The 13,097-nt window shown below is 42.2% G+C and overlaps 1 protein-coding gene across 4 annotated transcripts in view; it reads left to right on the top strand.

The window, feature by feature from the left end:
- Positions 1-13,097, top strand: part of LOC146651210 (activin receptor type-1-like) — a 28,315-nt gene that overhangs the window by 2,130 nt on the left and 13,088 nt on the right. For 3 of the 4 annotated variants that reach the window (XM_085385620.1, XM_085385619.1, XM_085385618.1), the window contains 2 exons: positions 11,200-11,273; positions 11,861-12,112. In XM_085385620.1, the coding sequence (XP_085241746.1) occupies positions 11,207-11,273; positions 11,861-12,112 (319 nt within the window). In that variant the 5' untranslated portion in view covers positions 11,200-11,206. Of the gene's footprint in view, positions 1-5,623; positions 5,974-11,199; positions 11,274-11,860; positions 12,113-13,097 lie in introns of all 4 variants that reach the window. The other variant, XM_085385621.1, reaches the window with a different exon arrangement.

A 13,097-nucleotide genomic window follows, 5' to 3' on the forward strand; every position in this document is an offset into this window, starting at 1 on the left:
CTTTTCAGTGGCTTCATTTTTGGTATGCTCACCCCCCAAAACATACCATGCTAACGTGGCAACTGAATAATCTGAAAATGTGTCCTCCGATATTATTTGTTAACTGCTCGCACGCATGCCGAGTAAAGTAATAATCAAGTTGAGGATGACGCGTTATCAAATGAGAGATGCTGAAAGGCAATGCATAGTTTTTCAGAGAGGTAGACTACAGGCTGCAGTGAAATCAGAATTACTGCAAAAACTGCTGAAAAACAATTAGTAATCGAAGTATCACACCGAATACAGACAACCAGAAATTTGGCTTGTGATAGTGAGCTGAGGTTATAACAGTTTTTGTTTTTTAAATTTCCACATAGCAGCTCCCAGGTTCTTTATATATGAATATCTTGGCCCCTACACCAGTGTTTTCCTGTATCTGTTCCTCTTCTGACGACCATAAATCGCCTCATTTGCCCTGCAAGTCCGGGCTATTTCAGAAAATATGAAGCGAGGGGTTTGCTTTGAGGGGGGGGGGGGCAGGCTTCCGATAGCAATCATTTAGTGTGCCCAATAATTTGGCTGTCAGAAGCAGCTGGCAGTTTGGGTTGGAACAATATGCGAGTGGAGTGAGAGAAAAGCTCTGAAACCCTGCGAGAGTCTGTGTGTGTCGGGGGAGGCGGGGGAGTGGCGTGCGTATATGCATATGTGTGTGGAATCAGGTTACACAGTCTGTCATTAACAAGGGAACTGCAGTTATGAGACCAAGATAGACTGCTTCATGTCTGAGGCTCATCGCGTTTCCTTGTAGGTGGCTCTCAAGTTGGAGAAGAAAAGGAGGGAGGAGGGGCGAGGGAGGAAAGTGTGTGTGGATATGTGTGTAAACAGGTGGTAGGTGCAGGCTCAAGGATAGAAAGGGGAAAGAATCTGGCTTGAAGTGCGGTGTCAGACTAGCTACCTTCAGCTTTCTCGCGTTACGATTTGTCTGCATGTGTGACCCGGGCTTGTTTGTCTGTGTGCTGACTTACTCGAAAGTTTGACTAGCAACAGACCTGGCATCAAACGAGGCGGGCGACTGCAGAGAAACGCGGCATGTGGGTTGAATTTGCTTGCGCTCTACGCTTGTGTCCAGCTTTTTAGAAAGGGGCCCTCTGTCTGCAGTGTTATTTTTAGTCAAAAAATCCTTCAGCCTTTTAATAATCATCAGCCTTATGTAGCCCAAACATATCGCGATGAGAAGAGCTGTCTGGGACTTTGAGGCTCTGCAGGACATGGGAAGTTAGAGAGGGGGGAAGAAGAGAATGAGATAAAAGACTCCCTGTGTTTCTGCCAGATTTTTAGTCTTCCTCTGTTTGCTGTTTGGGAGCTCGCTCGTCTCCTCATCTGGTGGCTCTGCGCAGACTTATCGATTCCTCCTGTTCTGTGTTCAAATGTGGATGAAGACCAGTGGAGACAGAGAGAAGAGAGACGAGACGCTGCTGTCTCCTCAGATGCGCACACACACACCTAGATCTGCAGTGCTCACGGCTCCACTCCTCTCTCTCCACAATAACCCCAGACTGCACTGGAGACAGTCTGCAATACACATTTTATGAGCCCTTCACTCGCTTCAGTGCTCTTGTCTTATCGCTCAGCTGTTAGGGGAGAAAGTTATGGCTTTGTTTCAGTCTCTGCTTCTCTCTGATCTCATTCCCGGGCATGGGCTCTTATTTGGTGTGGGCACTTTGTCTGTGAATTGAAAATAATCTACGTTTCATCTCACGTGTCATGGGGTTGTAAACTGAAATGGTGCTGTTATGATGGTAGTGCTCTGCTGTCGTAGTCGATGGGGTTTGCTCGAATTCCCGTCCCCCATGCTTGAGGCAATTGGGCCATTTATAACATTTAGACATTCACTGCTTTTGACATCGAAGTAAGGATCGGCAACATGGCTGATATCAGTGTCACGGTGTAGCAGTATATTTTGCTTCGCACATGTGCCAAATCCATGGCTGCTAATTCTAATGACTATTTTAATTAGCAAATACTTAATCAGGTAACCACGAATGCCCCAGAAATTTCCGTGAACCTAAACAGGAGTAAAAAAACCTGACTAAACAGTGTTACTACATGATCATAAATAACAACTGCAGAGTCATAAATGATAGTACAGAATATCTACTTTCAGAAAATAGTTACATCACATTAATGACTTTATTGTAAAGGATTATTCAAAACGGTTTCCTTGTGCTCAGATTGCCTGAGAAGTCTTTGCTCGTGGAAGGCAGGAAACTCAAAGCCATTAAGGCTCGACTGGCAGGAGGATGTCATGGCCCCGATCAGTCTCTCTGCCGATCACAGATTCATTGTTTTGTTGCAAGCTGTTTACTTAGTGGTTATCACAGTGGTGTGATGAATGTTTTTTCCACGTATGGTTGGTCACTCACTGTGGATTATCTTGTTATCCGTCTGAGTCTTGTCACTCAGCTTTTAGAGCCTTCTCATAGCTTTTGGTAACTGCACTCAATGCTCTTTAGTCTAGTCGCCTGACTTGTTTTACAAGAAACAAAACTGGTGCAATGGGTCCACCTTGATACAAATCAAGGTGTCCTTTTAAGTGAAATATTGCCCCAGGACGGTAACCTTTATAAGATGGTCATTTGGAGGGAGAATGTTTGTGCATTCCTTTGCTGGCAAACGTGGCTCTGGGCCATAAAGTCTGTTTGAACTGGCTGTTTCAGATGTTTTGATGCTGTGTGAAAATGAATGTCTAATTGCTATGGTGACTATTACGTAGAAGACTCGTTAACAGTGCCATCGCAACGCTGTAAAGCATTTAAGTTTGTCCCACCCCAGACGTCCCATACCACAAAGTCACGATACAGCCATAACATTAGTTTGTGAAGAGATTTATTTAGGGTTTCTTTTTGTCTTTGAAGAAGTTGCACTACATTCTGCGTGTGACAAAAAAGGCAAAGGTTTGGTGATTTTTCCCAATCTTTTCCAGAGTTCATGTGTGAGAATGTAATTTGATACTCATTGTTTACATTGCACTGTACTCTCCTGGTCTTTCTATCATATGTGTTTGACATCTATCTAACATTGCCTCAGGTGTTATGTCTTTTTTTTTTCTTTTCAAATGAATCAAACTTCAGTGAAGTATTATTAGAAATGAAAATGGCTGTTTTTCTTTGTTGTGAAACAAGAAAACATACTTTTCATTCTTTCTTTATTTTTTCCTGTCACACAGCAAATGTTTGTATTGTTGGAAGCGATCTGCTTTATTGATGAAGCATTTATTTACCCGTTTCTCAGCCCACTTCCTCTTTAAAAAGCTACATTGCAATGAGATGGGTATTTGTTTCGTTTAAGTTTCTAATCTTTTATTCCAACTTGAGAATCATTGGAAAAACATAGACCTCCAGCATATACCGCACAAAAGATGGATGTAGCTATGGTGATGTCATGAGGAGTGGCGAGTGTGCAACTCTGCGCTCACTGACTTGTCAATCGTAAGTCATTATCCAGTGAGCGAACTGTGGCTAATCCTCTAAACGGAAAATTATGGCCAAGATTTGCAAAACAGTCTTACTTTTTTTTTATTCACTATGACCTGAAATTAGTGACTGAGTCAGAGGTCAGACAGAGGTCAAGTCAGAAAACAATTTTGTCATAGACTTCTATAGGGCTGGAATTCTTTCTGCAATCGCAGCTATTGCCATCTGCTGGCGTACAGATGAAATGCAGGTTTAAGGCACTTCGGATCTGGAAGCTACGTCCTTATTTTATACTTTCTGTGGTCTACAGTTACAGTTGATTTGATTAAATTAAATTAATGTGAGGATTCACCTTTAGAAAATGATTAAAGTTATTACCTCTCAGGTAAGTGTTGCGATTTGTGCCACAGCTGTGACCCACTGGAGTTGTAGTTTACATCTTCTTTATGTGTTACCATCTTATTTAAAGAACAAAGGGGACAAAGTGGGTCTGTCCCCCGCAGTGTTTAGAACAAATGCCAAGGCTTACAAGTCTATTTCTAAAAAATTGAAACAATACTATATCTTATTAATTCCTCAGTTTTTGCTCCCAAAATGTTTTTGAGACTTTTTGCTTCACAAGGAAAATTGTGTTTGCTTCATAGTAAGATAAGTGGTAAGATGTTGGGTAATGTTTTCAGAGCTTTTGAGGATTGTTTGCTAATTTACCAGCTAATTACATTACAGTAATGTAAAGTTGAAATGTGATTCCCTAAAAAAAAAAATCACTAAACGTAGATAAAAGTGATGTTTTTGGTTTAAATATATGTATTTTTTTAATGTGACTAAGTATATTTTTTTCTCCTGCTAATTCTACCTCTGTTCATTCTTTCTCCTACCCACTGAACACATTTTAAGTAAAAAACAAAACAACAAAAAACCCCATATTGCTTTAGGCCCTGAGAGGTGGAGGGCGAGATGAGACACAACAGGAAGAAAAGAATAGTTTTTTGATTAAATTTGGTTGAGGTCCAGAATAAAGTGTGGGTGTGAGTGTGTGCATACACCTTAGGTAGCACCATACCCACAGAACAAAAACTCGCTATGCTGTTGCCTACCACAATTAATGTGTGAGTGAAACACTGGGCAAACAGAGGGGGGGGGGGGGTATTTGCATTTGATTACATTCCTCACATTGTAAAAGAGGCCGGCTGCTGAGATACTGCAAGGCCCTAAGAGATGGAGTTTGGCTGGAGCTAATGGGGCACTGCAGATTCCAGGGGACCTCAGAAGTCCTTTCATCTCCCATTTTGATGAGACCCTCGGAGAAAGAGGAGTGTTTCGAAAGGTTAATTCAATTCAACTCGACTCGATTCAATTCAGTTTTATTTGAACTGAATCAAATTCATGTAGAGGTTCAAAGAGCTTCACAGGCACAAAAACATTAAGAGCTTTGCTTTCCAGTGGCTTTCACACACACATTAGCAGTACAGAGTATTATGATATACGCTGGTCATACAAGGGCGCTGTGGAATGTGAAATTGTGGGCATTTGAAGTTTGGCAATGGCAAAAATGTGTTTTTTATGCAGGTTAGTTCTAAAATAACCGGGCCAGGTTGAGGGCGGTTTTCTCGTAGTCTGTATCATGACAGACATTATGTCAATTTAAGTAATCAGTTTTCACAGCAATATATATTACATAAAATATATAGCTAGCAAGTGGAAAGGTGAGACAACGGGGAAAGGAAGCTGAGTTGGGATTCTCAGTGACCAGGTGATTGTATGACTCGGAGGGAGCAGCCTTAGCTAAAGCCAAAGCTTGCACGTCGGGGACATGCCTCAGCTTTCCCCCAGCTCTAGTTTCTTTCTAGACCCTGGAAGAGAAATCAAACCAAGTACTGATGTTTGAGCATTTAGTGTGCACTCTACTTTTTAAAGTAAATTGATATTTTTGCCTTCTATTCAGTTTGTAAACATTGAATAAAGGAAGTCTGTTTTACACTCATAACCTTCTAAGATTTGAAGTTAAGCTTGTGCATTTATATTACCTTACCTTTAGTCATTCTGAGTGCTTTATTTTTCTAACCCAAGAGTGGTTTAAAACTGAGGTGAGCATGTTGATTTTCCAAGCTGTAGTGCGAATACGAATGTGGGCTGCTGCAAAGAGGACGATTTTTTTTTTTCGCCCTCAGGTCTGTATTACACCCACATCCACCTAGGAGCGAACCATCTGTGTGTCCCTGATGGCATGCTGGCACTTTGGCTGTCTGGGTGTGGGTCAGCAAAGAGGGACAGGGACACGAACAGCAGGATCTGCATTGCCCTAGTCTCTGCCTGTTTCTTCTCTCGCCACCCTGCAGTTTGCTGCAGTTTCCTCGGTGCCCAGGCTATTTGTGCCATGGTAACTGTGCCAGCCTGCCAGCTCAGACACAGATTCCACCTCTCGTCTCCCTCTTTGCCAGCATGATGACTCAGCAGCTCCTGCAGGGCTTCAGCCTCCTCCCTCCTCAACCTCGGTGATACACCATGCTCATCAGACAAAGTAGTGTTTTGTCATCCTCCTCTTTAGCTGACCTGAATACAAAACAGACCCAAATAATAAAGCGTCCAACTAGATTAATATGTGTCTTGTATCACTTTTAAAATGTCAGCTATAAATTATTGTGGCAATAACATGTTGGCTTTAATCATACTTAATGTCTCGTAAGCAGAAAATTCCTCAAATGGTTAAAATCACAGCTGCCTACAGTGGGAGAAATAATTATTTAATCCTCTGCTGATTTGCATTACAAATCACATTGATTTACATGTCATTGAGTGAAATAAGTATTTGATCCCCCAACCAAAACATTAATTAGTACTTGGTGGAGAAACCTTTGTGGGCAAGCACAGGAGTATGATGTTTCTAGTAGTCGGCCACCAGGTTTGCACAGGTTTTAAAACGGATTTTACAGAAACTCTCAAAATCCTTTAGGTTTCTTGGTTACCACTTGGTAACTCAAAGTTTCAGCTCCTTCCACAGACTTTCTAGAGGATTGAAGTCTGGAGACTGGCTAGGCCATTCCCTGACCTTAACAAGGGTATTCTTTAACCAGTCCTTTATTGACTTGGTTGTATGTTATGGGGTCATTGGAAGACCCATCCATGGCCCATCTTCAGTGTTCTGGCTGACGGAATGAGGTTCTCGTCCCAACGTTTATTGTAGCTTTTTGTGTCTATTGGCCCCGTGACGTTTTGAACTTGTCTTGTAACCTTAGCAGTAAAACAGCCCCAAAACATAATGTTTCCACATGTTGTATCTGTGAAGGTTCTCAGTCATCCAGGTCATCGTAGTCTAAGGAGCTTGGAAAGAAAAGTGTCTGGATTTCTTGAAGTTGCTTGAAGACATTTCACGTCTCATCCGAGAAGTCCAGACGCTACGCTTTTGTTTCCACTTGTTCTTTGGGTCATACTCGGCATTTCTCTTCCTCCAAACATGGCGGGTAGAAAGCTTGATTTTTGGTTTCATTTGACCACAGCACTTTCTCCCAAGCATCTCCGAATCATTTAGACCTTTCTTGGCAAACTTAAGATGGTGATGCTGAAAGACTTTTGTCCCTGTTACAACTTAGTGTGTCCTAATATTAATTTTTGGGTTTTCCACCACCTTACTCTTGATTATCCTCACCCCATGAGTCAAGATCTTGCATGGAGCTAAAGATCCAGGCTGATTGGTAGTCATTTTATATTATTTATTATATTTCATTCATAATTGCACCAAAGGTTGTCACCTTCTCACCAAAGTTTTTGCATTTGTTCTGGTAGCCCATTCTAGCCCTTGGACAGCTCTTTGGGCTTGTCCACAGTGGTGGAGAGGTTGGAATGAAAGAAATTGATGCTGTTGATAGATGTGCTTTATACACATCAGGATATGAGATCAGGAGTGTCTGTAGTTGATGGATTGTAATTTGTGTGCCACACGTGTGAATCCAGAATCTGTGGCTGCCAGAATTTTGGGTTCTAAATTCTGGCTCGATTGTAGGGGATCAAATACTTACTGCATTTAATAACATGCAAATCAATTTTATAATTTTTTTTTTTTTGTAATGGGTTTTTTCTTGATTTTTTTGGCTGACATTCAGTCTCTCTCCATTAAAAGGAAACTACTAAAAAAATTAGAGACTGTTAATTTCTTTGTAAGTGCGCAAAATTACAAATTCAGCAGGTGATCAAATAATTATATTCCCCACTATGCATGCCTTTTGGTCCAGTTGCACCAGTAACAGCATGTGAGTAGCATGTTTAATTATCTCTATCTAATCACTTTAAGCTCCGCTCAACTTCTTAGAGTAATGCTTATCAAGATGGCCCTCTGGAGTGAGATCACTGGAAAGAGTCTGGGAAGGAATTGTGGCATCATAAAATGGCAGCGGCGACATGCAGGATCACTTTAAAGTTTTTCTAGTAGCGCTCGGCAGCAGTCTACCCTAACATACTTCTCGCTGAGCCATGTCTATTTCAGGTGTTTATCTTAGATTGTACACACAAGGGCTTGTTTGTGTTAAGCTAAATGTAATCTTTTATGTCTGCTCATACAAGGTCGGTACCTACGCAGAGAATCTGAAGCCCTCGTAAAGAACGTCTTTGGTGGAAAAAGTATTTCTATTCTTTACTTTACTGAAAGAAGGAACGTCTCCTCCATTTAGAATGACGGTATTACCACCTGAATGTGCCTCAGAAAATGAAATGCAAAGTTACTGTATAACGAAAGTGCAAGCAGCTCAACCTTTTCTTTATAGCATACTTGAGTCAAATTTTACCACTGGAACAGAGGAGCTCAGAGCATAATAAATGGCATCCAATGCAAACTGACATTTCACTTTCAAGGAAGGCAAAGAGAAGGAATGCACATATAACATTATTTTCCTCAAAGTATTTTAATGCATATCAAAATCAGGGCAGCTTTCTCAAGCTCGTAGCATTTCCCTCTGCCTTAAGGCTTATTACAATATTGGCTCCAACCACAATAAGCAACTGGGGAAAATATATCTTAAGTTATAATAAGCATGTGGCGTTCATACCAGTTTCCTATTACATCACAACTTCAGAGGACATAGGAAGAGGGAATTAGAGGAAAGATGGGGGTTGAGACAGAGTGGGGGAATGAGAGCACACCCTTGGCAGGATGTCAGCTCTGTGAGCACACACTACACGACGCTGCCAGAGAATTCAATACGCAGGGGTAGAGGGACGCAACACACGCATTCACAGTACGACAAAATTGTCTGCTCAGATCAGTTTTGCAGATGCTAGCTCTGCTTCTTTTCCTTCCCTAAGAAAGCCTTCTGAGGTTTCCAATATCATGTCTGGCTCTGTGTTTATGAAGCCCAAGCTGTTAGCTGGGTTTATGATATGCTACCAACTAGCCATGGCCTATTCATAGGTGGGAAACAGTTTACTGTGCTTATGAAACATAAATATTGCTATTAATGCATAAAGTATACTTTGAATTCCTGCATATGCATACTGTACTGTTTGAAACTTGCAGGGACTTCACATTTTAGTCTGAGTTTTTTTTAAAACTCAGACTAAAATATTTGCCGTCTATCCAAGAAGCACACACATACCCAGTGAGTGCCTCGTTCCTTATAGCTTGTTAAAGACAAAGTGTTTGAGTAGGCGAGATGAACTGAGACAGACATAATTTCATTGCCCCGTGGAGGCTGTTTTGGCAGTAAATATAAACAAAAATGCAGCAAATCATTTGCCTGCACTAATTGATGCCATTAAGCAGAGCCTTGTGACATGCTCTACTTAGTTAATTGAGGTTAGTTATTGATCTGTTCAGTGTTTGAGTCAGCATGTTGTGCTTGATGTTGTCTTTTTTGTTTCTTACCAGTCGTATGAGTCAAAATATCAAGATAACGAGGAACACGCATCTGTTTTATTTGGCCTGGGCCTTTAATTTTTTTTTCCTTCTACACCTCTGCTTATCTCTTTGTCCCGTTTCCTCCGGCTTTCTGACTCCATCACAGCTCTGCCTGTCCCCCCGCTTCACCTACCCCACCCTTCTTAACTGCACTACTGTATAGCTCTGTGTAAATAATCATTCTGTACATTCGATAATCTTTAATCCTACAACTGTTTACAACTTGCATAGTTCCCATTTTTGTATAGCTGTATATCCCAGATTCTGTAAAGTTATTTATTTCATTTCATATTCTGTATAGTTTTTCATATTTATATCCTGTTCATATCCTGTACATAGCTTGTACTCACTACAGCCTGTACATACTTATAGTTATAGAATATTCACAACATACTTCATACCGTGTACATTATAACATACCATAATAGACCCATTTCTGTAATATACTCACATATCTATATTATTGCTAATATATATTGTAATATATCTATATCACTAAAGCACTTCTGGATGGATGCAAACTGCATTTCGTTGCCCTGTACCTGTGCATGTGCAATGACAATAAAGTTGAATTCTATTCTATTCTATTCTATTCTATTCTTCCAACAGCATGGCGCCCTTCTTCTCACTGTCCCTCTGGGCGCTGACACTAGACACCTCCTCGTCTCGCTCCCCCCACAGCCACCTCCCTCCTTTTAGCCTAACTGAGTGTTGCGGCCCACCGTGACCCACATCTCTCTCGCACGCTCGCCCCGTTCTCTGCCCTTCTCTGACCCACTGTCCCCGAGTTGCCCCTGGGCCGTTCCTCCCTTGCCTCCTCATGCCCGCCTGCCCCGTGATCTTCATATCTCCGTTGCTGTTCCCCTCTCCTCTCCGGTCCAAAGGGAGCAGACAGAGCTCCTGATTATCTCTGTGTGGCAGCCTCTGTTTTGTGCTCTGATTAAAGGAGCAGCATGTGGTCTGTGTGTGAGCGGCCTGTGCAGACGCCGCCGTTGGCCTAATGCTAACATTACGTGCTTAATCATTTATGTCTGGGAGACGGGCACAAAAGCTTGGAGGGGTTGGGGTACTTATCAGCGGCGCAGATGCACTGAGGCGCAAACGCACATGGTGCCAAGAAAACGTTCCCGGTGTTTGGTATAGCATAAACGGGGCACGCTCTAAGCTACGTGTATGCTCAACACTTGCATATCAGCTTTATAAAATGGTTATTTTGGCGTTTGCAGTGTGAGATAAACAGGTGAACTGTGACAAAAAAAAATCTGTCCAAAATGGAAAAAGCCCTACTACTGCACAGCGTATGTGACGGTTCCTACAAATGCATTAAATATTGAACGATTAGACTGTCACCAGGTCTCTAAACGATAGTATTCGGGCACCCACACTGTCCTCCTCTCTTTCTCCTCCTCCTCCTCTTCATGTCTGTCTGCTCCTCTCCCCTCACTGCCAAGCAGCCTGTCCCTCCAACACGCACACACACACACAAACTCACACACTCACGCACCGAGGCAGCCAATAGGAGAGCACCAGTCTCCCCATTGCTTGCCACTCAATGCCTTGTTGCCAGGACAACAGGAAGGCATGAGACCCACTTTACTTGAGCATTTTAAACTTGGTGTTGACTTTTTCCCCCTGAAAACAAGAAAAGGTCTCCCTCTGTAAAATCACTCATTCTAATATTCCTACCTCGATGGGGAAATCCTGCCATTTTCAGTCCGTCTTATGAAGTAGTCCTCTGAAAGGAATTTTCACAAAGATATCACCAGTGTGCTGATACAGAAAGATAAAAATCACAATTTCATAGTTGGAGTGCCACGTACATTTTGTTTTTGTTTTCATTTTTTCCCTCCCCCTCTCCAGGTCTACAATGACGAGTGTGGACATGTTTCTGTTAGTTGTGATCCCACTGGTCCTCCCCTGTTCAAGCTTAGAAGGTAAGTCTCTAATAATAAACCAAAAGGCTGCTTTTTACGTCAGGTCTGAACAGGAGCGTTATCGAAAGGGACAGAAAGTTCCTGTCGACAAAACCAGACAGGATCCAATTCGGTGTAGTGTCCGTGCTAGATATCCAGAGAATAAACAATATGTACAGTGCTTGAAAAGTTGTGTTATGGACATCTGAAACACCCCCTCCTCCTGTGAGCTAATTAAAATACGCAGTGTTACTTCTGTTTCTTTCACTGTCCCCCCTCAAGTTTGTTGCATGCATAGAACAAAATTCATGCTGCCCCCCCTGTTTCACCACCCCTCCTCAGTCTGTCTGCCTTTCATCTGCTGTCTGTCAGTGTTATTTTAAACTACTGCAGTGGCAGCGGATTACAGTAGAATTTTTTCTTTATTCTGGCAAGCAAAACTTTCTCCCTACATCTTCAGTATGTATTATCGCTACATGCAAACAAGTAGCGAGCATTGATCATTTATTGTGATTGAACATGAAGGGTCATATTTCTGCCCTCATCTACTGTGGGACCTGTGTCTTCTCAGACATAAATCCTGATCTTCTAATTGTTTCCTCTTGCAGGTGAGGGCGGTGTGAGAAATGAATGTTTATGTGACGGATCATCCTGCAGCGGTGGGGACCGATGCTTTGGCCAGGAGTGCTTCAGCTCTCTCGCGGTGATAAACGGGACATCGGTCGTTCGTAAAGGCTGCATTTTGGGGGACGAAGACCGATCCTGGAGCTGCAGATCCACACCAACTCCTCAGCTGGTGGTGAAGTGCTGCTATGGGCATTTGTGTAATATGAACATCTCCCTTAACTTCCCACTAAAAGGTGAGGCATTTGCAAAGAGAATTGTGAAGTTGTCCTGCTTTAAACTCTGCAGAACTTTGAAATCGAATTTCAGGACAACTTTTTCAACGGATTTGGAAGTTGTCTGTGGTAGCTGACTCCTTAGCCCCTTTTTTCAATTACTACCTACTCAACTCGGCTTGACTGGTTTTCCATTACAATCCAGTACTACCTAATGCTTGTTGTTGTCATCATAGCAACATGTCCGATAGACCTGCTGCTCCGTCTTGGCTGGCTTGTCTTGACCTGGCTTTTCGTCAGACTCGGGGATCATGGCATCGTTTTTTGTAGCCATTTCCCTCGTTGCCAGGTTTCAAAAATGGTGGTTTTAATTTTCGTAAACAGCGCTTTCGTGACTCATCAAGTGACGCTACCGACCAGCCAATTCAGTCTCACAACGTCACATTTTAGTACCACCTCGGATTGCTTGGAACCCTGACTGATCAGGTACTAAAAAAGCACCTGGTACCAGGTACTATGACCCAATGGAAAACCTTAAAAACCATGGTGAACCGTGCCGAGTTGATTCAAGTAGGTACTAATGAAAAGAGGGCTCTTGCTAACAGCTGTACTGGTGGAATTCACAGATGGAAACCCAGACGAGAAGTGTTTGGACTGTAACACCACTTTTTTTCCTCTGAACTGGCAACAGTTGACAATGGATGCATTGTGTTTTGGAATTTGGGTCCATTCATCCCATTCTCATGATCCAGCAAAACAACATTTTGGGCATAACTCAAGAATTCGTACACTAATCATGAAAACACACTTCATAAATACCTAATAGGATAAAATAATCAACAAGCAATCGTGCAGGACACAAGATCTTGTGTGCTGTTTCTAGGTTGTAGCTTTTTTTTTTTTTTTTTCGCAGCAATGTGTATATCTGCAGCACTGCCTGCTGTCATGACTACAACTTTGTTTTCTAACATAATCAGCTTTCTGTGCTATGCGTGCAAACACATAC

The sequence above is a fragment of the Rhamphochromis longiceps genome, linkage group LG16, assembly GCF_057381845.1.
Source record: "Rhamphochromis longiceps isolate RC_006_pf linkage group LG16, R_longiceps_female_GT1.1, whole genome shotgun sequence".
NCBI lineage: Eukaryota > Metazoa > Chordata > Actinopteri > Cichliformes > Cichlidae > Rhamphochromis > Rhamphochromis longiceps.